Raw genomic sequence first — 23664 nt, 5'->3', positions numbered from 1 at the left:
TAGGCGAGAAATAGTATTGGGTAGACTAATGGGACTGAAGGATGATAAATCCCCTGGGCCTGATGGTCTGCATCCCAGGATACTCAGGGAGGTGGCTCTAGAAATAATGGACGCATTGGTGATCATTTTCCAATGTTCACTAGATTCAGGAGCAGTTCCTGTGGATTGGAGGATAGCTAATGTTATCCCACTTTTCAAGAAAGGAGCGAGAAAGAAAACGGGGAATTACAGACCAGTTAGCCTGACATCGGTGGTGGGAAAGATGCTGGAGTCAATTATTAAAGAGGTAATGGATTTATGAAAGGGAAATCATGCTTGACTAATCTGGAATTTTTTGAGGATGTGACAAGTAAAATGGATGAAGGGGAGCCAGTGGATGTAGTGTATTTAGTCTTTCAGAAAGCCTGTGATAAGGTACCACACGGGAGATTAGTGACTAAAATTAGAGCACATGGTATTGGGGGGAGGGTGTTGACATGGGTAGAAAATTGGTTGGCAGACAGGAAGCAAAGAGTAGAAGTAAACGGGTCATTTTCAGAATGGCAGGCAGTGGCGAGTGGAGTGCCGCAAGGCTCGGTGTTGGGGCCGCAAATGTTTACCATATATTAATGATTTGGAAGAGGGAATTAGAAGCAACACTAGCAAGTTTGTGGTGACACAAAGCTGGGTGGCAGTGTAAACTGTGAAGAGGATGTTAGGAGGTTGCAGGGTGACCTCGACAGGTTGAGTGAGTGGGCAGATGCTTGGCAGATGTAGTATAATATAGATAAATGTGAGGTTATCCAGTTTGGCGGCCAAAAACAAGGAGTTAGGTTAGGTAAGGGGGAGGTGCAGCGAGACCTGGGTGTCCTTGTACACAGGTCACTGAAAGTTGGTGTGCAGGTACAGCAGGCAGTGAAGAAAGCTAATGGAATGTTGGCCTTTATAACAAGAGGATTTCAGTATAGGAGTAAAGAGGTTCTTCTGCAGTTGTATAGGGCCCTGGTAAGACCACATCTGGAGTATTGTGTACAGTTTTGGTCTCCTAATTTGAGGAAAGACATCTTTGTAATTGAGGCAGTGCAGCGTAGGTTCACGAGATTGATCCCTGGATGGCGGGACTGACATATGAGGAGAGATTGAAAAGACTAGGCTTGTATTCACTGGAGTTTAGAAGGATGAGAGGGGATCTTATAGAAACATATAAAATTATAAAAGGACTGGACAAGCTAGATGCAGGAAAAATGTTCCCAATGTTGGGCGAGTCCAGAACCAGGGGCCACAGTCTTAGAATAAAGGGGAGGCCATTTAAAACTGAGGTGAGGAAAACTTTTTCACCCAGAGAGTTGTGAATTTGTGGAATTCTCTGCCACAGTGGGCAGTGGAAGCCAAATCACTGGATGGATTAGATAGTTAGATAGAGCTCTATGGGCTAGTGGAATCGAGGGATATGGGGAGAAGGCAGGCACGGGTTATTATCATATCATATCATATATATACAGCCGGAATATACAGCTAGTGCATCAGTCAATGAAAGGAAGCATGCAGGTTCAGCAGGCAGTGAAGAAAGCCAATGGAATGTTGGCCTTCGTAACAAGAGGAGTTGAGTATAGGAGCAAAGAGGTCCTTCTACAGTTGTACCGGGCCCTGGTGAGACCGCACCTGGAGTACTGTGTGCAGTTTTGGTCTCCAAATTTGAGGAAGGATATTCTTGCTATGGAGGGCGTGCAGCGTAGGTTCACTAGATTAATTCCCGGAATGGCGGGACTGTCGTATGTTGAAAGGCTGGAGCGATTGGGCTTGTATACACTGGAATTTAGAAGGATGAGGGGGGATCTTATTGAAACATATAAGATAATTAGGGGATTGGACACATTAGAGGCAGATAACATGTTCCCAATGTTGGGGGAGTCCAGAACAAGGGGCCACAGTTTGAGAATAAGGGGTAGGCCATTTAGAACGGAGATGAGGAAGAACTTTTTCAGTCAGAGGGTGGTGAAGGTGTGGAATTCTCTGCCTCAGAAGGCAGTGGAGGCCAGTTCGTTGGATGCTTTCAAGAGAGAGCTGGATAGAGCTCTTAAGGATAGCGGAGTGAGGGGGTATGGGGAGAAGGCAGGAACGGGGTACTGATTGATAGTGATCAGCCATGATCGCATTGAATGGCGGTGCTGGCTCGAAGGGCTGAATGGCCTACTCCTGCACCTATTGTCTATTGTCTATTGAAACAGGCCTTTTCGGCCCTCCAAGTCCATGCCGCCCAGTGATCCCCGTACATTAACACTATCCTACACCCACTAGGGACAATTTTTACATTTACCCAGCCAATTAACCTACATACCTGTACGTCTTTGGAGACGATTGGGGACGATCAGCCGTGATCACAATGAATGATGGCTCGAAGGGCCGAATGGCCTCCTCCTGTAGCTATTTTTTCTAAGTCTCTACAAGAGCATTACATTGAATTTGTCTTCCTTTTGTGACATTTTTTTGTCAATATATTAAAAATCCCGTGCACGATTCCAACAAATAAGAGCCAATGATTGTGTTACATTGTCCCTGCTGCCTCTCAGGACACATGAATAAATTGTAATTTACAAATGTCTACAGTGCATGCAAAGAATGTCCACTCACCAAACAACATTGTAGTACAGTCGACAGTGGAATGTATCCATGCTGTCATTGCATAATCCTGAGCAAAATGATTCTGGAACTCCACAAAAAATATAGAAAGGCACCTGCAGATCCAAACAATGTTTGATGTTAACAGTTTCATCAAACAAACCACAATGTCTCACATACACAACAGGATCTGTAGAGAATAAAACATATAGATGCAGGTGCAACGTGGGGGATGGTGGTAGGAGTAAGAGGAAAGAGAGTTGCTTTATTGATTGGGAACAACATCGCGCACAGCAAGGTTTGAGATGACATTACTGAGGATTGTCCAGTGAGACTATTAGGTGGAGTTGGGAATTAAAAAGAGGGAAGATCACCTTGTTGGGATTGCACAGCAGGCCCCCCAAGTCTGAAGAAGGGCCTCGACCCAAAACATCACCTATTCCTTTTCTCCAGAGATGCTGTCTGACCTGCTGAGTTACTCCAGCTTTTTGTGCCTATTTTCTATCCCCCAAGTAGACAACCGGAATTAGAGGAGCAAATATGCCAGGAGATTGCAGGCATTTGCAAGATTCATAGGGTTGTCATATTGGCGGATTTCCTCAGAAAGGTTTATCAGGCAACGTGTAGAGGACCCTACATGGGAGACGGCAAAGCTAAACTCACTTTCTGGGATTTGGGCTGGGCAAGTTTAGTTTAGTTCAGATATACAGGCCCTTTCGGCCCACCGGGTCCGCGTCGCCCAGCGATCCCCGCACATTAACACCCACTCGGGACAATTTTTACATTTACCAAGCCATTTGACCTTCAAACCTGTACGTCTTTGGAGTGTGGGAGGAAACCGAAGATCTCGGAGAAAACCCACGCAAGTCACGGAGATAACATACAAACTCCGTACAGACAGCACCCGTTGTCAGGATCAAACCCAGGTCTCCGACGCTGCATTCTACCGCTGCCCCTTGTGGGATATGAGCATTAAATAGCTATGGATAAGGACAGGGCTGGTGCACAAGTCAAAGTTCTAATTGGGGGCAAGGCCAACTCTGAAGGGGTTAGCAGCTTGTCAACGGTTTTTTGAAGGCAAAGGTGGATGCTTTCAAAAGTGGGATATTGAGTATGCATGTTTGTGTGAGAGTGAAGGGCCATGTGGGTGAGAGTAAGGAACACAGGATAATGAGAATAATGGAGGCTCTGGTCATGAAAAAGGAAGTATAAGTTAGGTATGGCGCAAATGGGTTCAATTGTATCCCTGGAGGAGTATCAGGGATTGAGGAGCATATTTAAGAAGGTAATCAACAGGGTAAAGAAGGCATGAGATATCTGTTGCAGATAAGATTAAGAATTTAAAGAGATTTTTTGAAATTAAGGGAAAAATCTTGCCAGAGATGCGACTGTTTTCCGGATCGTATCTCCGGTTGCTCTGTGACCTAACGTCGTGGAGCAGGAGGTCTTGCTCGAGACTGACTTTGAGCGTCCGATTCCTTGCCTGGATCGACGCTCCAACCGTGGCCTGTGGACTTTACCATCAAGGAGCTTGCAGTCTCCAGTTAAGACCAAAGTCGGAAGCTCCAAGCTGCACGAGGTTCAACTGGCCCCGACCTGGGGTAGATCGCCCGACACGGGGGAGCTGAGACCCCCCCCCCCCGATGCAGGAGCTTGATCGCCCCGATGAGGAAGGCCCGCCGCCGGCTACGGAAGTCAAGATTGTCCCGTCAACGGAAGGCTCGAGGCCCCCGACCGCTGGAGGACAAAGGAGGCAGAGATTGAACTTTTGTATTGGCCTTCCATCACAGTGAGGAATGTGGAAGAGTCACTGTGGTGGATGTTCATGGTAAAATGTATTTTGTGTGTCCTGTTGCTTTTTATTGTTATGACTGTACGGCAAATGAAATTCCTCGGAAGGTGGAAAACATACTTGGCCAATAAAGTATGATTATGATTGTGATTGTGAAAAGCAAGTTGAGAGACCAAAATGGTCAACTATGCTTGAACCCGCAGAATCTTGCAGACGGGCACCATCCTTAATGAATATTTTCCTTTGTTTTCCCTGTGGTGAAAGAAATGAAGGAGAGGGAACTTGGGGAAGTTAATGGTGATGTCTTGATGGCAGTCATTAGGACGTATGAAGGTAGAGAAATCTCTAGGGCCGGTTCAGAAATATCCAAAAACATGGTAGGAAGCTAGAGATGAAATTGCCTGGCTGAGAAATGTAGAATCATCACACTATTTTGAAATGTATTTCCAGGGGTGGTGGAGGCATTTAAGAGGCACATGAATAAGCAGGGAATGGCTCACATGCAGGTAGAGGAGATTAGTTTAGGCATGGCATCATGCTCAGCATGGACATGATGGGCCAATGGACCTGTTCCTTTCCTGTGTTCTACATTCTATGAATAAAGAGGAGCAGTGAACAGACCCTGGCCCAGCGGAGAGTAATCAACAAGGCATGGGTTTAAACGGCGAGAGGAAAGGTTTATTTGGAAACTGCAAGGCAACTTTTTCCACACAGCTGGTGGGAATATGGAACGAGGTGCCGGAAGAAGTGAAAACCAGGAATTGCAAAGGAGAGCTTACAAAAAGAGACACAGTGCTAGAGCAACTCAGTGAATCAGGCAATGTCTCTGGAGAACTCGAGAGGGGCTACAAGGTAGCGCAATGAATGCAGCACCAGAGGCCCTGATTCAATCCCGACTACGGGTGCTGTCTGTACGGAGTTTGTACGTTCTCCCCGTGACAGTATGGGTTTTCTCCAGGATCTTCAGTTTCCTCCCACACTCCAAAGACGTACAGGTTTGTAGGTTAATTGACGTGTAAATTTCCCGTAGTGTAGGATAGTGTAAATATGCAGGGATCGCAGGTCGGCGTGGACTTGGTGGGCTGAGGGGCCTTTTTCTGTGCCTGGTTAGCTTTTCCATGCCTAGCCGCCAGAGGCTGCCCCTGCCTTTCATAATCTACCGCTATCAGTCTGAAACTATCCTGGGCTGATCCAGCCACGACAGCATGAAACTGGGATGGATCAGAGCCACCTTTTCCAGAGTTCCCAGTCGTCTTCCTCAACCAGGAAGGGGCAGCGTAAACCAGGAGGGGGCAGCATTAACCAGGAGGGGGCAGCATAAACCAGGTAAATAGACAATAGACAATAGGTGCAGGAGGAGGCCATTCGGCCCTTCGAGCCAGCACCGCCATTCAATGTGATCATGGCTGATCATTCTCAATCAGTACCCCATTCCTGCCTTCTCCCCATAGCCCCTGACTCTGCTATCCTTAAGAACTCTATCCAGCTCTCTCTTGAATGCATTCAGAGAATTGGCCCCCACTGCCTTCTGAGGCAGAGAATTCCACAGATTCACAACTCTCTGACTGAAAAAGGTTTTCCTCATCTCAGTTCTAAATGGCCTACCCCTTATTCTTAAACTGTGGCCCCTTGTTCTGGACTCCCCCAACATTGGGAACATGTTTCCTGCCTCTAACGTGTCCAAACCCTTAATAATCTTATACGTTTCGATAAGATCTCCTCTCATCCTTCTAAATTCCAGTGTATACAAGCCTAGTCGCTCCAGTCTTTCAACATATGAAAGTCCCGCCATTCCGGGAATTAACCTAGAAAACCTATGCTGCACGCCCTCAATAACAAGAATATCCTTCCTCAAATTTGGAGACCAAAACTGCTCACAGTACTCCAGGTGCGGTCTCACTAGGGCCCTGTACAACTGCAGAAGGACCTCTTTGCTCTTATACTCAACTCCTCTTGTTATGAAGGCCAACATTCCATTGGCTTTCTTCACTGCCTGCTGTACCTGCATGCTTCCTTTCAGTGACTGATGCACTAGAACACCCAGATCTCGTTGTACGTTCCCTGTTCCTAACTTGACACCATTCAGATAATACTCTGCCTTCCTATTCTTACCACCAAAGTGGATAACCTCACACTTATCCACATTAAACTGCATCTGCCATGCATCCGCCCACTCACACAACCTGTCCAAGTCACCCTGCAACCTCATAGCATCTTCCTCACAGTTCACACTACCCCCCAGCTTTGTATCATCTGCAAATTTGCTAATGGTACTTTTAATCCCTTCATCCAAGTCATTAATGTATATTGTAAATAGCTGCGGTCCCAGCACCGAGCCTTGCGGTACCCCACTAGTTACTGCCTGCCATTCTGAAAGGGACCCATTTATCCCCACTCTTTGCTTTCTGTCTGTTAACCAATTTTCTATCCATGTCAGTACCCTACCTCCAATACCATGTGCTCTAATTTTGCCCACTAATCTCCTATGTGGGACCTTGTCGAAGGCTTTCTGAAAGTCAAGGTACACCACATCCACCGGCTCTCCCCTGTCAATTTTCCTGGTTACATCCTCAAGAATTCCAGAAGATTTGTCAAGCATGATTTCCCCTTCGTAAATCCATGCTGACTCGGAACAATCCTGTTACTACTATCCAAATACTCCGCAATTTCGTCTTTTATAATTGACTCCAGCATCTTCCCCACCACTGATGTAAGACTAGCTGGTCTATAATTTCCTGTTTTCTCTCTCCCTCCTTTCTTAAAAAGTGGGACAACATTAGCTACCCTCCAATCCACAGGAACTGATCCTGAATCTATAGAACATTGGAAAATGATCACCAATGCGTCCACAATTTCTAGTGCCACCTCCTTAAGTACCCTGGGATGTAGACCATCAGGCCCTGGGGATTTATCAGCCTTCAGTCCCATCAGTCTACCCAACACAATTTTCTGCCTAATGTGGATTTCCTTCAGTTCCTCCGTCACCCTAGGATCTCTGCCCACTAGAACATCTGGGAGATTGGTTGTATCTTCCTTAGTGAAGACAGATCCAAAGTACCGGTTCAACTCGTCTGCCATTTCCTTGTTCCCCATAGTAAATTCCCCCGCTTCTGTCTTCAAGGGACCCACATTTGCCTTGACTATTTTTTTTCCTCTTTACATACCTAAAAAAGCTTTTATTATCCTCCTTTATATTATTGGCTAGTTTACCCTCGTACCTCATCTTTTCTCCCCGTATTGACTTCTTAGTCATCTTCTGTTGCTCTTTAAAAGAGTCCCAATCCTCTGGCTTCCCACTCTTCTTTGCTTTGTTGTACTTCTGCTCTTTTATTTTTATGCTGTCCTTGACTTCCCTTGTCAGCCACAGGTGTCTCTTACTCCCCTTGGAATCTTTTCTCCTCTTTGGGATAAATTGATCCTGCAACTTCTCCATTATTCCCAGGAATACCTGCCATTGCTGTTCCACCGTCTTCCCTGCGAGGGCCTCCTTCCAGTCAATTATGGCCAGCTCCTGCCTCATGCCTCTGTAATCCCCTTTGCTATACTGTAATATTAACACTTCCGATTTACCCTTCTCCCTCTCAATCTGTAGAGTAAAACTTATCATATTGTGATCACTGCATCCTAATGGCTCTTTTACCTCGAGTCCCCTTATCAGATCAGGTTCATTACACAACACTAAATCCAGAATTGCCTTCTCCCTAGTAGGCTCCAGTACAAGCTGTTCTAAGAATCCATCTCGGAGACACTCCACAAACTCTCTTTCCTGGGGTCCATTACCAACCTGATTTTCCCAGTCTACCAGGAGGGGGCAGCGTAAACCAGGAGGGGGCAGCATAAACCAGGAGGGGGCAGCATAACCAAACATAGTGCTGGAGTAAATCAACAGGCCAGGCAGCATCTCTGGAGGACACGGGTCAGAACTCTTCTTCAGATTCCTCACATGCCTGTAGTAGCGAAGACAGACTCAAATTGCTGCAGTAACTCAGCGGGACAGGCAGCATCTCGGGAGAGAAGGAATGGGTGACTTTTTGGGTCGAGACCCTTCTTCAGACTGATTTCGGGGGTGGAGGGGGAGGGAAATACATAGATAAGGAGGTGTAAGGTGTGAAAACATGGCAAAGGGAATACAGATTAAGGAAACTGTAGAATAGATCATAGGTATCACAAAATGCTGGAGTAACTCAGCAGGTCAGGCAGCATCTCAGGAGAGAAGGAATGAGTGACGTTTCAGGTCGAGACCCTTCTTCAGACTGATGTCGGGGGGGGGGCGGGACAAAGAAAGGATATAGGTGGAGACAGGAAGACAGTGGGAGAACTGGGAAGGGGGAGGGGAAGAGAGGGACAGAGGAACTATCTAAAGTTGGAGAAGTCGATGTTCATACTGCTGGGCTGCAAGCTGCCCAAGCGAAATATGAGGTGCTGTTCCTCCAATTTCCGGTGGGCCTCACTATGGCACTGGAGGAGGCCCATGACAGAAAGGTCAGACTGGGAATGGGAGGGGGAGTTGAAGTGCTCAGCCACCGGGAGATCATGTTGGTTAAGGTAGAATAGATCATTGTTAGCTGGGAGAAGATGACAACAAAGCAAACAGATAAAATGTCGCCAGAGACAGTGAGGGCTTCCAGAATGAGCTTCATCAACATAACTGGAATTGTGAAAGTGTCATGCCGAGGTGTCCCTGAAGAGGGAGCAGAGGAGACCAGTGGGCACTGCAAGGCTGGGATGAATCCTGGATTAACGTAAAATCTTATAAATGAAGTCATTTCTAAAAAAAAAAAAGGCATGCACTCACAAAGTATGGACTACATGGGATAAAGTCCAAAACAAAAATCAGATTAAAAAATAGAAAATTGTACGTTAGAATCAGAACAAAGTTACTTCTACCGTTCTGCCACATGATCACATTGCAGGGCAGCAACATTAGACAGAAAATTAATAGAAGAAAATGAAAATAACTGAGCAAAGTCGTAGGGAATGGAAGAAGTAAAAGTCCCTGTCACCGTGAACTCCTAATGAATAAAAACTGTATGAGACGGCATTCTTAAGATAGGAGACAACAGCAATGCTGGTCAACTCTTGTGATCAGTTACTTGGAAGCAACGACCACATTGTCCTCAGACCATGAACCTGTTCCCCCATTATAAGGGAACAACATTCACATGAGATAATGCAGAGGCAACAACAAGGCACGATTCAAACAAACGTCATGCAGTCAACAGAAGCATTGTCACTGATCACATCAAGCAGTGGGTTCTAAGTTGAATACAAAGCTTGCCCTTAAATGACAAACCTGGACACTGCCCTTGTGCAGACATTGACTAGGAAGCAGCTGATCACAATCATCCAGCCCCATCCGCCATCTGGGGCTTCCTTCAATGGAACTTCAGAGCGACGAGCCATTGCTGCACCGCACACAGATTGCAAGCCCCCTGTGTCCAAGGTCAGTTCACAAGTTCTGCTCGAGTGCCTGGAATATTTGGTTGTAAATGATTTTCGATAACCATCTGGAAAAAATAGACACAAAGGACAGGTAAGGTCTAAGGTCACATCCATATCATTAACATGACGTGAATCATTTGCAAGTATAACACAATAAGGCAAACAATTCAACTTTACATGTTTGAATCAAAAGAATAGTAAGAATGGAAAAAGCAATAATATGTAAACATAAAAATGAAGTTTAAAATATTTTTTTGTTGCACATTTTCTTCAGGAGATAAGGGGAAAGCTAGAGAAAGAGAGCCCCATTGTGAGGCAGTATTCCTGATATTATGACCTCAGGGAAACCTTACAGAAGTCACTGTTACGTAGTACCTTGACGTCTGATATCCCCCTCCTGATTTCCTGACAGATTGCAGACATTGTGAGACTTACTTGATACATTCTGATGGTTTAGTTTAGCATAAAGGTACAACATGGAAACAAGCCCTTCGGCCCACCGACCCAGTGCCGACCAGAGATCACATAGAAACATAGAAAATAGGTGCAGGAGGAGGCCATTCAATGTGATCATGGCTGATCATTCTCAATCAGTAATCTCCCTTCTCCCCATATCTCTCGATTCCACTAGCCCCAGAGCTCTATCTAACTCTCTCTTAAATCCATCCAGTGAATTGGCCTCCACTGCCCTCTGTGGCAGAGAATTCCACTAATTCACAACTCTCTGGGTTAAAAAGTTCCTTCTCACCTCAGTTTTAAATGGCCTCCCCTTTATTCTAAGACTGTGGCCCCTGGTTCTGGACTCCGCCAACATTGGGAGCATTTTTCCTGCATCTAACTTGTCCAGTCCTTTTATAATTTTATATGTCTCTAAAAGATCCCCTCTCATCCTTCTAACCTCCAGTGAATACAAGCGTAGTCTTTCCAATCTTTCCTCATATGACAGTCCCGCCATCCCAGGGATCAATCTCGCTGCCTGGAACTTACGCTGCACTGCCTCAATTACAAGGATATCCTTCCTCAAATTAGGAGACCAAAACTCGACACAATACTCCAGATGTGGTCTTACCTGCAACTGCAGAAGAACCTCTTTGCTCCTGTACTGAAATCCTCTCGTTATGAAGGCCAACATGCCATTAGCTTTCTTCACTGCCTGCTGTACCTGCACGCCAACTTTCAGTGACTGCTGTACAAAGACACCCAGGACTCGCTGCACCTCCCCCGTCCTAACCTGACACCATTGAGATAATGATCTGCCTCCTTGTTTTTGCTGCCAACGTGGATAACTTCACATTTATCTATATTATTATACTGCATCTGCCACACATCTGCCCACTCACTCAACCTGTCCAGGTCACCCTGCAACCTCCTAACATCCTCTTCACAGTTCACATTGCTACCCAGCTTTGTGTCATCCGCGAACTTGCTAGTGTTACTTCTAATTCCTTCATCCAAATCATTAATATATATGGTAAACAGTTGCGGCCCCAACACTGAGCCTTGTGGCACTCCACTCGCCACTGCCTGCCATTCTGAAAAGGACCCGTTTACTCCTACTCTTTGCTTCCTGTCTGCCAACCAATTCTCTATCCATGCCAACACCCTACCCCCAATACCATGTGCTCTAATTTTGCTCACCAATCTCCCGTGTAGGACCATATCAAAGGCTTTCTGAAAGTTTAGATACACTAGCTCCCCTTCATCCATTTTACTTGTCACATCCTTAAAAAATTCTAGAAGATTAGTCAAGCATGATTTCCCTTTCATAAATCCATGCTGACCTGGACATCCTTTTACTGTTAAATGCATCCTTTTAAATGCACCTCTTTAATAATTGACTCCAGCATCTTCCCCACCACCGATCACCCATACACTAGCTCTATCCTTGTACACTAGGGAGCATTTACAGATGTCAATTAAGCTAGTAACCTGCACATCTTTGGAGAACTGGAGGAAAACTGTGCACCCGGAGAAAACCCGCAGTGTCACATGGAGAACGTGCAAACTCCGTAAAGACAGCAACCGTAGTCAGGAACGAACCCAGGTCTCTGGTGCTGTAAGGCAGCAACTCTATCGCTGCACCATTGTGCCGCCCCAAAGGCATTGATGAAGATCTTGCCCTGTGATATTTGATTGTTGAGGGTGCCGCAATTGCCTTGAGTGGAAACTATATTCTTTCATGTTAAAAATGCGTGACTCAGCAGGTAAGGCAGCATTGGTGGAGAGAATGAATAGGTGATGTTTCACATTGGAATCCTTCTTCAGATTGATTGTAGGGATGCGGAAAGAATGCTAGGAATATAGGGGGCAGGACAGAGCCAGTGACCACAGGTGAGACAGATTGTTGGACAAAGGCCAGAGATGAAGAGACATGCATGAGCCCGAGAGGATAAAGACATGAATTGTTATGCTCAGGGATAGAAAAGCAGCAAATTATCTATCCATTGTAAATGGTGCAAGTGGAGGAGGGGGGGGGGGGGGGGGAATGGAGGGGAGAAAATGATATAAGGTCAGTCAGGTTTCAGGGACAGGTGGGAAAATAGGTGGTTCCTGGGGGAGAAAGGGGAGGGCTGCTGAAGGTTAGTCAATTAACAATGGAAAATTCAAGGTTCATACCGTTGGGTTGTGAGCTGCCCAAGTGGAATATGAGGTGGTTTACCTCCAGTTTACATGTCGACTAACTCTGGCAATGGAGGAGGCTCAGGACAGAAATGTCAGTTTTAAAATAGGAAGAGGAGTTAAAATGGTTAGCAAATGGGAGATCTGGTAGGCCTTGGCAGACTGAGCGCGTGTTCAGTAGAACGATCGCCAAGTCTACACTTGATCTCACCGATGTACAGGAGGCCACATTGGAAACACCGGGTGCAGTAGATGAGGTTAGAGTAGGTGCATGTAAACCTCTGTCTTACTTGGATGGACTACTGGGGACCCTGGATGGAGGTGAGGGAGGAGGTATTGGGGCAGGTGTTATATCTCTTACAGTTGCTGGGGAAAGTAGCTGGGGAGGGGGTGGTTTGAGTGGGAACAGATGAGTGAACCAAGGAGTTGTGGAGGGAATGGTCTCTGTGGAAGGTGGAAATGGGAAGACGTGACTAGAGGTGGGAACCCGTTGGAGGTAACGATGTGTTGGATGCGGAGGGTGAAAGGGGATGACCGGGGAATTCTATCCATGTTGTGTCCAGGGTGGAAGAGGGAGCCAAGTCAGATCTACTGGACACAGAAGAGATGCGGGTGACGTATCCATCTGACAAATGGGGGGATCCACCATCACCAAAGAGTGAGGATATCTCGAATATCATTGAATGGAAAGCCTCATCTTGGGAGCAGATGCGGTGGAGACGGAGGAATAGAGTGTCGGGGATAACGTTTCCAAGAGGCAGGGTGGGAGAAAGTGTAGTCCAGATAACTGGGGGAGTCGGTGGGTTTACAGTAGATGTCAGTCAGTGGTCAGTCCACTGTAATGGACACAGTGAGATTAAGAAAGGGGAGGGAGGTATCAGAGATATCCAGGTGAATCTGAGGGCAGGGTGGAAGTTAGAGGTGGAGATCAGGAAGTCCACAAAAGTAGATATAAAATGCTGGAGTAACTCAGCGGGACAGGCAGCATCTCTGGAGAGAAGGAGTGAGTGATGTTTCAGGTCGAGATCCATCTTCAGACTCCATTAACTATTCGTCAGCCTACATGCCCAACTGATCCAAGATCCTGCAGTAATTTTGGAACAATCTTCGCTATCTACAATGCTAGCCACTTGTGTCATCTGCAAACTTGTCCATTCTCATCCAAATCATTCATTTAAACTAGTTCATGTTCTTATTCCTTCCAGCAAGAAAGATTTGTACAATTAGGAAGTAGGATTCACAGATAAATTTGTACAATCATTGATGATGGAATCTGAAACTTTCACACTGGTTATTCTTGGACAGATCATTTGATCCAGTGAACCTTTCATTGATACAAACAGATGTGAAGAATTGAGGTTAGCAGTTCCAGATTCAGTGCATACCTGAACTTCCAACAATGAGCTTCAGGAATGCTGGATTACCTTCGAGAGCTGTTAGGCCAAACACGATTATTAAAAATCTCCTGAGAGCAGCAGCTGGTAATAAGTGATCAAAGTACCAAAAACAGTTGGAGTTAAGTACTACTTCTGTGTGAAGTGAGTTGTGTGCCAAATGAATAATATCTTTTTTACTCTTAGCAGTTAGTACTGAAATATGAGATAAGAGGCACTCAGACGTCCCTTACCATGGAGAAGGTATGTGTTTGGTTTGTGCATAGAATTTGCAATGCAGACATCCTATTCAAAGTGCTACTCCAGTGAGTTAGCAAAGGAACAAAATATTTCCAAGGTTACTGTAAACTTTCTAGGCAACATCTCGTGAATACTGAATGCTGAGGCCATTACTGACCAGGCCAATCTCAAAGCAAGGTGAACAATGAAATCTTTGTCACCATTGCGGATTGAAACTCAGTTCTGTACGAAGGAACAGATTGCAATGGTGCTGAATGCCAGAGAAATGGGAAAGCATCCGGACAGGGTTAAGGAGGCCAATGGCAACACAAAGAATTGCTCTTTTCAATCTGTTCTACTAAGACAGATCAACAAAAAAGTCATAGAGAGAGAACTTGCATTTATATGACTGCAATAACATTCATAAGACATAGGTGCAGAATTAGGCCATTCTGCCCATCCTCTGCCATTCGATCATGGCGGATCTATTTTTTTCTCTCAACCCTATTCTCCTGCCTTCTCCCCATAACGGATGTCTTTCCAAATCACAAATCTATCAATCCCACCTTAAAAATACCCAGTATCAGCTCCACAGCCGTCAATGGCAACACATTCCATAGATTCACCACCCTCTCACTAAAGAAATTCCTCCTCGTCTCCATTTTGTAGGTACATCATTCATTCTGAGGCTCTGCCTACTGGAAATATCCTTTCCATGTCCTCTCAATCTAGACCCTTCATTATCCGGTAGGTTTCAATGAGATCCCCCTCATCCTTTTAAACTCCAGCGGGCACGAGCCCAAAACATTAAAATGCACCTCGTATGTTAACCTAACCATCCCCGAGATCAGTCTCGTAAACCTCCTCTGGACCCTCTCTGAAGCACATCCTTCCGCAGATATGGGGCCCAAAATTACTCACAGTATTCCAAATGTGGCCTCGCCAGTGCCTGACAAAGCCTCAGCATTACATCCTTGCTTTTATATTCTAGTCCCCTCAAAATGAATGCTGGCATTGTATTTGCCTTCCTTACCGCTGATTCAACCTGCAAATATAACCTTTTGGGAATCTTGCACCAGCACTCTCAAGTCCCTTTGCACCCCCGATTTCTGAATCATCTCCCCATTTAAAAAGTAGTTCATTATTTCTATCAAAGTGCATGTCTGTGCATGATGCTTCACTGTATTCCATTTGCCACCTCATTGCCTACTCTCCCAACCTGTCCAAGCCCGCTTTACTCTGTACGACGTTAGTTGAGGAAGAACTATCAACCACAAACAACATTGCTAATCTTATTCAAGATATTGCCATTTATCTTTTTCATTCACCAAAAGAGCAAAGCAGCTGAATCATCAGACCATGGAGCATTCCCATTCAACTGCATTATTTAACCTTTATTTACTGGACGGAGAAGTGAACTTGGATACAAGTCTACTATTAACTGAACCAGCACCAACAGCGTGCAACAGAATAAGCTATTTTTAAAAGCAGGTGCTTAGACTTCAAATAAATACAAGTAAATCCATGGCATGTCAGGGGTTGAACAGAGACCCATGGTAAGTTGTAGCAGGTGCAGCACCATTTTCTGAACATCTTTGCAGAAATGTGAAAGAGTATGTGAATGAAAAAAAAAAAGGCCTCTCAGATTTCTATTAAATCTTTCCTCCCCTAACCTTAAACCTATTTCCTCTGGTTTAGTTTAGCGATACAGTGTGGAAACTTTGCACTAGTTCAATGCTATGAACTAGGAGCAATTTACAATAGTAAATTAACTTGCAAACCTGTGTATCTTTGGAATGTGGAAGGAAGCTGGGGCGCCCGGAGAAAACTCACGCAGTCGCAGGAAGAACGTACAAACTCCATTTAGAGGGCAGCCGTTGTCGGGGTCGAACCTGGGTCTCTGGCGCTGTAAGACAACAACTCTACCGTGCCGCCCAGGAAACATTTTTGATTCCGCTACTCTGGATAAAAGACTCCACGCATTAGCCCTAATCCCCCTCATGAATTTTCAATTCTATTAAGATCATCCCTCATGGAATGGAGGCCAAACCCCAAGGAATAAAGTCAGAGCCTGCTCAGCCTCTCCTTATAGCAGGGGCTCGGGTCCTGGCAACATTCTTGCAAATCTTCTCTCCACCCTTTCCAGCTTCATAGAACTTATAAAGTGTAAGGAGCTTGCTGCGTGGTGTGTTTTTTTGGTGGGTAGATGCAGCATTACATTTGTGGAATTCTCTGCCACAGAAGGCAGTAGAGTCCAATTCACTGGATGAATTTAAAAGAAAGTTAGAAAGAGCTCTAGGGGCTAGTGGAATCAAGGGATATGGGGAGAAGGCAGGCACGGGTTACTGATTGTGGATGATCAGCCACGATCACAATGAATGACGGTGCTGGCTCAAAGGGCCAAATGGCCTCCTCCTGCACCTACTTTTTAATATCCAGTTGTCTTGAGCTCACAATCAATAGACAGCATGTTAAATGGTTTGGTCTGCACAAGCTAGTTTCATCTGATAAAAAAGAAGAAAACGAGACTTCCGGTGGCGCCATGTTGGACTAGACAATCTAAAAAGTTAGCTCTCAAAGAAACCAATTAAAACTAGCTCTTTTAAACATTAGTAACAACAGGAAGCGGTCCAATCGCAAGTTATATCGACAACGAAAGTTAACGATAAATAAAAATATGGAGACAAGGTTAAACAAAAAGGATAATGCGGATACTAAAGCTACGGACTCGGCAAAGAGAGCCACGCCAGATAAGGGAACCAGCTGTGGGGAACAAGACTCCGTAATATTGGCGGAGCTACGCAAGTTAAGACAAGAGCACACAGAAGCGGTAAATGACAACAAAAAAGCTCTGGTGAGACTAGAAACTAATTTAAAGGAGCTTTTGGAGAGAACCGCTTCACTGGAGCGACGAACAGTGAACATAGAAGAAAGGTTGGGGGAGACGGAAGACAGGGCAGCGCGGCTGGAAAGATCAGTCGCCTTTCTTCTTCAAAGAGAGGCGGCGTTAGCCGCAAAATGTGACGACTTGGAAGCAAGAGCGAGACGTAATAACATACGGATACATGGGATCCCGGAGGGCGCTGAGAAAGGCGACACCATAGGATTTGTGACTGATTTCATCCGAACAACATTACAAATCTCGGCGGCCATAGATATCCGCATCGAAAGAGCGCACCGCTCGCTGACTACCAAACCGAAAGAGAGTGCGGCTCCCCCGCGAGCCATCATCGCCCGCTTCATTGACCACCAGGTGAAAGACCGCATCATACAACAAGCATGGAAACAAAAAATAACATATGAGGAACGGACCATTTACTTCAACCATGACTACACTACCGAGATACAGAAGAAGAGGAAACAAGTGCGGGATGTAATAAAAAAGTTGAAGGAGAAAAACATAAAGGCACAGTCCCCATATCCTGCAAGACTGAAGGTGTTTCTGGGAACAGAGACGAAGACATTCAATACACTGATGGAGGCTGCCCCCATGCTGAAGGACATGGGGATCCATGTGGAGGAGGACAAGTGGGAGAAACTACAGAGAGTGAGGATGGAGGGCAGCTGGACTACGGGGACAGGACAGAAGGGAAAGAGGAGACAGCCACCCATCACAGAGGCGGACATACAAGCCCTCGGTCTGTGAACTCTGAGGTTCACAGTGGTAAGGACTAAAAAAAAACAAAAAAAACAGCCTGGAACTAAGGGTAAAAAAATAATGACAATCCTGAAGTATATAGAATGCGGACAATCTGAATTTATGTTTAATGTTCAAAGAATTGAAAAGGAGCTAGTTATGGGATTTAAGTAACACTTATACTGAATAATGTCAAAATTGGTTGAAGGAGCAAAGCTGGATCTCAATTTGAGCAAGGAGCAACTTAATTCTGAGAAGTTGCAGGTGCACATTGTGCTATTTCCCCAGAGAGATTGCCACACTCTCTGATGACGGGACTTTTGGGAGTCACATGTTATTTTTGTATAGTAGTTCAGAGGGAGATGTGTATTGTTTGTTTGTTTGTTCGCTATGTATCGTTTTGCACAGTTGTTTTGATTTATAGGAGGAACCGAGTTTATGGCCTACATCTTAAAATGTCATGAATAAGTTGAACCTTGTTTCTTATAATGTGCACGGTCTAAATCACCCTATTAAGAGAAAGAAAATATTGAGTCAGTTGAAGAAACTACAATGTGCCATTGCACTAATCCAAGAAACTCACTTGAGTGAAAATGAACATAAAAAACTGAAAAGGGAATGGGTAAACCAAGTATTCCATGCTTCATATGGCAAGAAAAGGGGGGTGGCCATACTAATTAATAAATCCCTACCATTTTCTGTAGAGAAAGTGATTAAAGGTGATATGGGAAGATATATCATGGTGGTTGGCACAATAGGAGATATGAGTATTTCAATATTAAACATCTATGCCCCAAATGAAGAAAATGAAACATTCTTTAAAAACATAGCCAATATACTTACCAGTAACGGACGAGGGATGATAATTTTGGGAGGGGATTTTAATACCATACAGAATGGTAACTTAGACAGGTTGCCATCTGAGAGGGGACCAAAAACAAAAAAATCCAGAGTCCTAAATAATGTTATAAAAGAATTAGGTCTGGTTGATCCATGGAGACATAATAATCCTAAAGGAAGAGATTTTACCTTTTATTCTAACCCACATGGGAGTTATTCGAGGATAGACTTTTTTTGTGTGTCAAAACAACAGATACATACAGTCAGGGACTGCAGTATAGAATCCATAACTATAAGTGACCACGCCCCTGTCATACTATCCATTGAGATGGGCAGGGAATCCTTCTTTAAGTACTGGAGACTTAATGTGTCAATCCTATCAGATGAAAAGGTTGTCAAAGAACTAAAACTAAACTTAAAGGAATATTTTCAAATAAATGACAATGGCGAGGTCTCACCATCGACATTATGGGAGGGAGGAAAAGCAGTCATGAGAGGGAAAATAATAGAGATAACTTCCAGATTGAAAAAAACCCGAATGGAAAGGCAAGGAAAGCTAGAAAGTAAAATCAGAGAGTTGGAGTTAGAACATAAAAGAACAAGAAACAACTCTATTCTCGTCGAATTTAAAAAAATGAGACAAGAGTTAGACGAACTTTTAACATATAAAGCAGAAGGAGCTCTTCGTTTTATAAATCAAAGATATTATGAGATGGGTAACAGAGCAAGCCGGTTACTGGCATTCCAACTGCGAAAAGCTCAAACAAATAGAATAGTTACAAAAATAAGACATCCCACTTCCAATTTTATTATGGCTAAGCCAAAAGAGATAGCAAAGGCCTTTGCAGAATATTATAAAAACTTATACAGTGACTCAGAATCTAATCTCACTGAGACCAAAACACAAGAATTTTTCAAAAAACTACATTTACCAGCATTAAAGGTAGAAGAAGCATCTGAAATGATAAAACCAATTTCGTCACAAGAAATAGCCGATACTATAAAAACCCTTAAAAGTAACAAATCCCCAGGTACAGATGGCTTCTCAGGGGAGTATTATAAATGTTTTGCAGAAGACATAACACCAGAATTATGTAAAGTTTTTAATTATGCGCTATCAACAGGAAACCGCCCAGATACTTGGTCAGAAGCCATAATTTCCGTATTACATAAGGAGGGCAAAGATCCGACTTCATGTGAGGGATATAGACCGGTCAGCTTGCTCTGTAATGATTTAAAAATATTAACAAGCATACTAGCACAGAGAATACAACAACATATAACTAAATTAATCAAGCCAGATCAAACGGGGTTTATCCCGGGGAGACAGGGGGCTAACAATATCAGGAGAACACTAAATCTTATATCATGTGCTAAAAATAATCCCAGACCTACCATGCTGCTTAGCCTAGATGCACAAAAAGCGTTTGACCGTGTGAAATGGAACTTTTTATATCAAACATTGAAGGTTTTTGGGTTTCACTCAACGTTTATAGACTGGGTAAGAATTGTTTATAAAAATCCCAAATCACGGATCAGAATTAATGGCTGCTGCTCAGACTTCTTCTACCTCAAAAGAGGAGTCAGGCAAGGAGATTGCCTGAGCCCGCTACTGTTTGCTGCAAGTATTGAACCGTTAGCAGAGTCAATAAGACAAAATAAAAACATTAAAGGAATAAAAGATGAAGGGGGCATAGAACACAAGACGTCATTATTTGCGGACGATTTATTAATATACATAGTGGAGCCCTCCACGTCTATACCAGCTCTACTAGATAACCTAAAAGAATATGGTGAAATATCAGGATATTTGACAAATGAAGCCAAATCAATAGCAATGATGCTCTCAGGAGATTGTCCAGTGGAACTTAAAGAAAAAGTCCATTTTAAATGGACCAAAAAAGGGTTTAGATACCTTGGTATAATTATCACTTCGAATACAGCACAGCTATTTGAAGCTAATTATGGGAAACTGATATCTGAGATAAAGGATGATTTGGCTGGATGGGAGATTTTACCGTTGACTCTGGTGGGAAGAGTAGAAACAGTCAGAATGAATATATTGCCAAGACTGTTGTTTTTGTTCCAATCGTTGCCTATTATGATCTCGGGAGCTTTTCTAAAAAAACTGGATAAAATTATATCGAAATTCTTATGGCAAAGTAAAAAAGCAAGAATTAAATACAAGACGCTTCTTAGCAAAAAAGAAAAGGGAGGGTTGAACTTGCCTAATTTAAGAAATTATTATTGGGCAACGCAACTCAGAGCCTTAATCATGTGGACCACTAAAGAGAAAGATTCAATGTGGGTGGAGATGGAGCAAAACGCTTGTAAAAATTTGCCTTTAGAATCACTCCCATTTTTAAACGAGAAGGCCCTGAAGAGGCTCAGGATGGGCAACGAGTGGATTAGGGTAACAATGAAAATCTGGTCAGCAGTAAGAAAGAAGCTGAAGCTGTCAAATTCTGTAAGCAGGGCTACTAGAATAGCAAAAAACCCAGACTTTGTACCATCTACCATGGACTCAGGATTTGACAGATGGGCTGACAAAGGGCTAATATACATAGATCAAATGTTTCAGGGACAAACAATGAAAATATTCACACAACTTCAAAAAGAATTCAATTTACCTGCTCATGACTTTTACAAATTCTTACAGCTAAGAGATTACCTACAGAAACATCAGGAATGGGAGAACATCTGCAAGACTCCATCTAAATTAGAGGAAGTGTTGTGGGGGTTCTCGGAAGACAAGTCAAAAAAAGGGATTATATCAAAAATTTATGAAGCACTACAACATGAATCCAAAGAGAACAACTTACATATCAAAGAAAAATGGGAACTGGAAGCGAATATCATAATATCAGAAGAAGGGTGGGAGGAATCATTTAAAGAGGGACATAAACTAACTAAGAGCCCAACATGGAGGGAATTTGACTGGAAAGTTAAAATGCGTTACTTTTATACTCCATTCATTACATCGAAATATAGTAATACAACTGATTTATGTTGGAGGGAGTGTGGAGAAGTTGGGGACTCCACTCATATATTCTGGGATTGCCCAAAAATACAGGATTTTTGGAAGAATATTCAAAAGGAAATTAAACAGATTATGGGCATTAACTTCCCTCTGGAACCAGCACTTTACATTTTGGGTATAATTCCTGACAGTATGACAGATAAGAATTCGAAACATTTACTGACAATCCTGCTGCTGATAGCAAAGAAGACGATAACAACTTCGTGGTTGAAACCACAGCCTCCAAGCATAATGCAATGGAGAGATAGGGTAAAAAATGTGTATATAATGGAAAAAATCACAGCAAGGTTACAGTTGACAACAGACATGTTTGATAAAAGATGGTCATTATTAATACAGGCAATGCCGGGACTCTAGTCTCTTCTGTTTTTGGGAACTTAAAGTAAGGGTATTTACATTCAATATGCATCTCCTATGTTTGTTTAGTTTTTGTTTGTATGTATGTAAAAAAAATAAAAATAAAATAAAGTAAAAAAAAAAAAAAAAAAAGAAGAAAACTCCAGATGCTGAAAATCTGAAATGAAAAATTGCCAGAAGCACTCATTTTGGTAACCTCCAACAGAATCCCACTACTGGCCACATCTTCCCATCTCCTCCCCTTTCCGCTTTCCGCAGAGACCGTTCCCTCTGCAACTCCCTGGCCAACTCGTCCCCTCCCACCCAAAGCACCCCCACCACAGGTACTTTCCCCTGCAACTGCAGGAGATGCAACACCTGTCCCTTTACCTCCCCCTCGACTTCGGCCAAGGACCCCAACAGTCAGAGGTTCACTTGCTCCTCCTCCAACCTCATCCACTTTATCCGCTGTTCCAGGTGTCCACTCCTGTATATCGGCGAGACCAAGCGCAGGCTCGGCAATCGTTTCGCTGAACACCTTTGCTCAGTCTGCCTAAACCTATCTGATCTCCCGGTTGCTAAACACTTCAGTCCCCTCCCATTCCCAATCTGACCTTTCTGTCCTGGGCCTCCTCCATTGTCAGAGTGAGGCCCAGCGCAAATTGGAGGAACAGCACCTCATATTTTGCTTGGGTAATTTACATCCCAGCGGTATGAACATTGACTTCTCTAACTTCAAGTAACCCTTGCTTTCCCCCTGTCTCTATCCCTCCCCTTCCCAGTTCTCCGACCAGTCTTACTGTCTCCAACTACATTTTTTCTGTCTGCTTTGTTGTTACCTTCTCCCAACTAACAATGATCTATTCTACATTTTCCTTGACCATTTCCCTTTGTCGCGTTTTAACACCTTACACATCCTTATCTATATACTTAGAAACATAGAAACATAGAAAATAGGTGCAGGAGTAGGCCATTCGGCCCTTCGAGCCTGCACCGCCATTCAATAGACAATAGACAATAGACAATAGGTGCAGGAGTAGGCCATTCAGCCCTTCGAGCCAGCACCGCCATTCAATGCGATCATGGCTGATCACTATCAATCAGTACCCCGTTCCTGCCTTCTCCCCATACCCCCTCACTCCGCTATCCTTAAGAGCTCTATCCAGCTCTCTCTTGAAAGCATCCAACGAACTGGCCTCCACTGCCTTCTGAGGCAGATAATTCCACACCTTCACCACCCTCTGACTGAAAAAGTTCTTCCTCATCTCCGTTCTAAATGGCCTACCCCTTATTCTCAAACTGTGGCCCCTTGTTCTGGACTCCCCCAACATTGGGAACATGTTATCTGCCTCTAATGTGTCCAATCCCCTAATTATCTTATATGTTTCAATAAGATCCCCCCTCATCCTTCTAAATTCCAGTGTATACAAGCCCAATCGCTCCAGCCTTTCAACATACGACAGTCCCGCCATTCCGGGAATTAATCTAGTGAACCTACGCTGCACGCCCTCCATAGCAAGAATATCCTTCCTCAAATTTGGAGACCAAAACTGCACACAGTACTCCAGGTGCGGTCTCACCAGGGCCCGGTACAACTGTAGAAGGACCTCTTTGCTCCTATACTCAACTCCTCTTGTTACGAAGGCCAACATTCCATTGGCTTTCTTCACTGCCTGCTGTACCTGCATGCTTCCTTTCATTGACTGATGCACTAGGACACCCAGATCTCGTTGAACTCCCCCTCCTC

The 23664-nt window shown here is 44.1% G+C and overlaps 1 protein-coding gene across 4 annotated transcripts in view; it reads right to left on the bottom strand.

Moving 5' to 3' along the window:
• Positions 1 to 23664, bottom strand: part of slc16a12b (solute carrier family 16 member 12b) — a 124151-nt gene that overhangs the window by 76031 nt on the left and 24456 nt on the right. For 3 of the 4 annotated variants that reach the window (XM_078413743.1, XM_078413742.1, XM_078413741.1), the window contains exons 2-3: positions 9684 to 9897; positions 2611 to 2714 (exon numbers count right to left, since the gene is read on the bottom strand). In XM_078413743.1, the coding sequence (XP_078269869.1) occupies positions 2611 to 2714; positions 9684 to 9793 (214 nt within the window). In that variant the 5' untranslated portion in view covers positions 9794 to 9897. Of the gene's footprint in view, positions 1 to 2610; positions 2715 to 9683; positions 9898 to 23664 lie in introns of those variants that run through there. The other variant, XM_078413744.1, reaches the window with a different exon arrangement.

This window comes from Rhinoraja longicauda, chromosome 16 (genome assembly GCF_053455715.1).
Source record: "Rhinoraja longicauda isolate Sanriku21f chromosome 16, sRhiLon1.1, whole genome shotgun sequence".
Lineage (NCBI taxonomy): Eukaryota > Metazoa > Chordata > Chondrichthyes > Rajiformes > Arhynchobatidae > Rhinoraja > Rhinoraja longicauda.
This window is presented reverse-complemented; position numbering and strand designations above follow the sequence as displayed.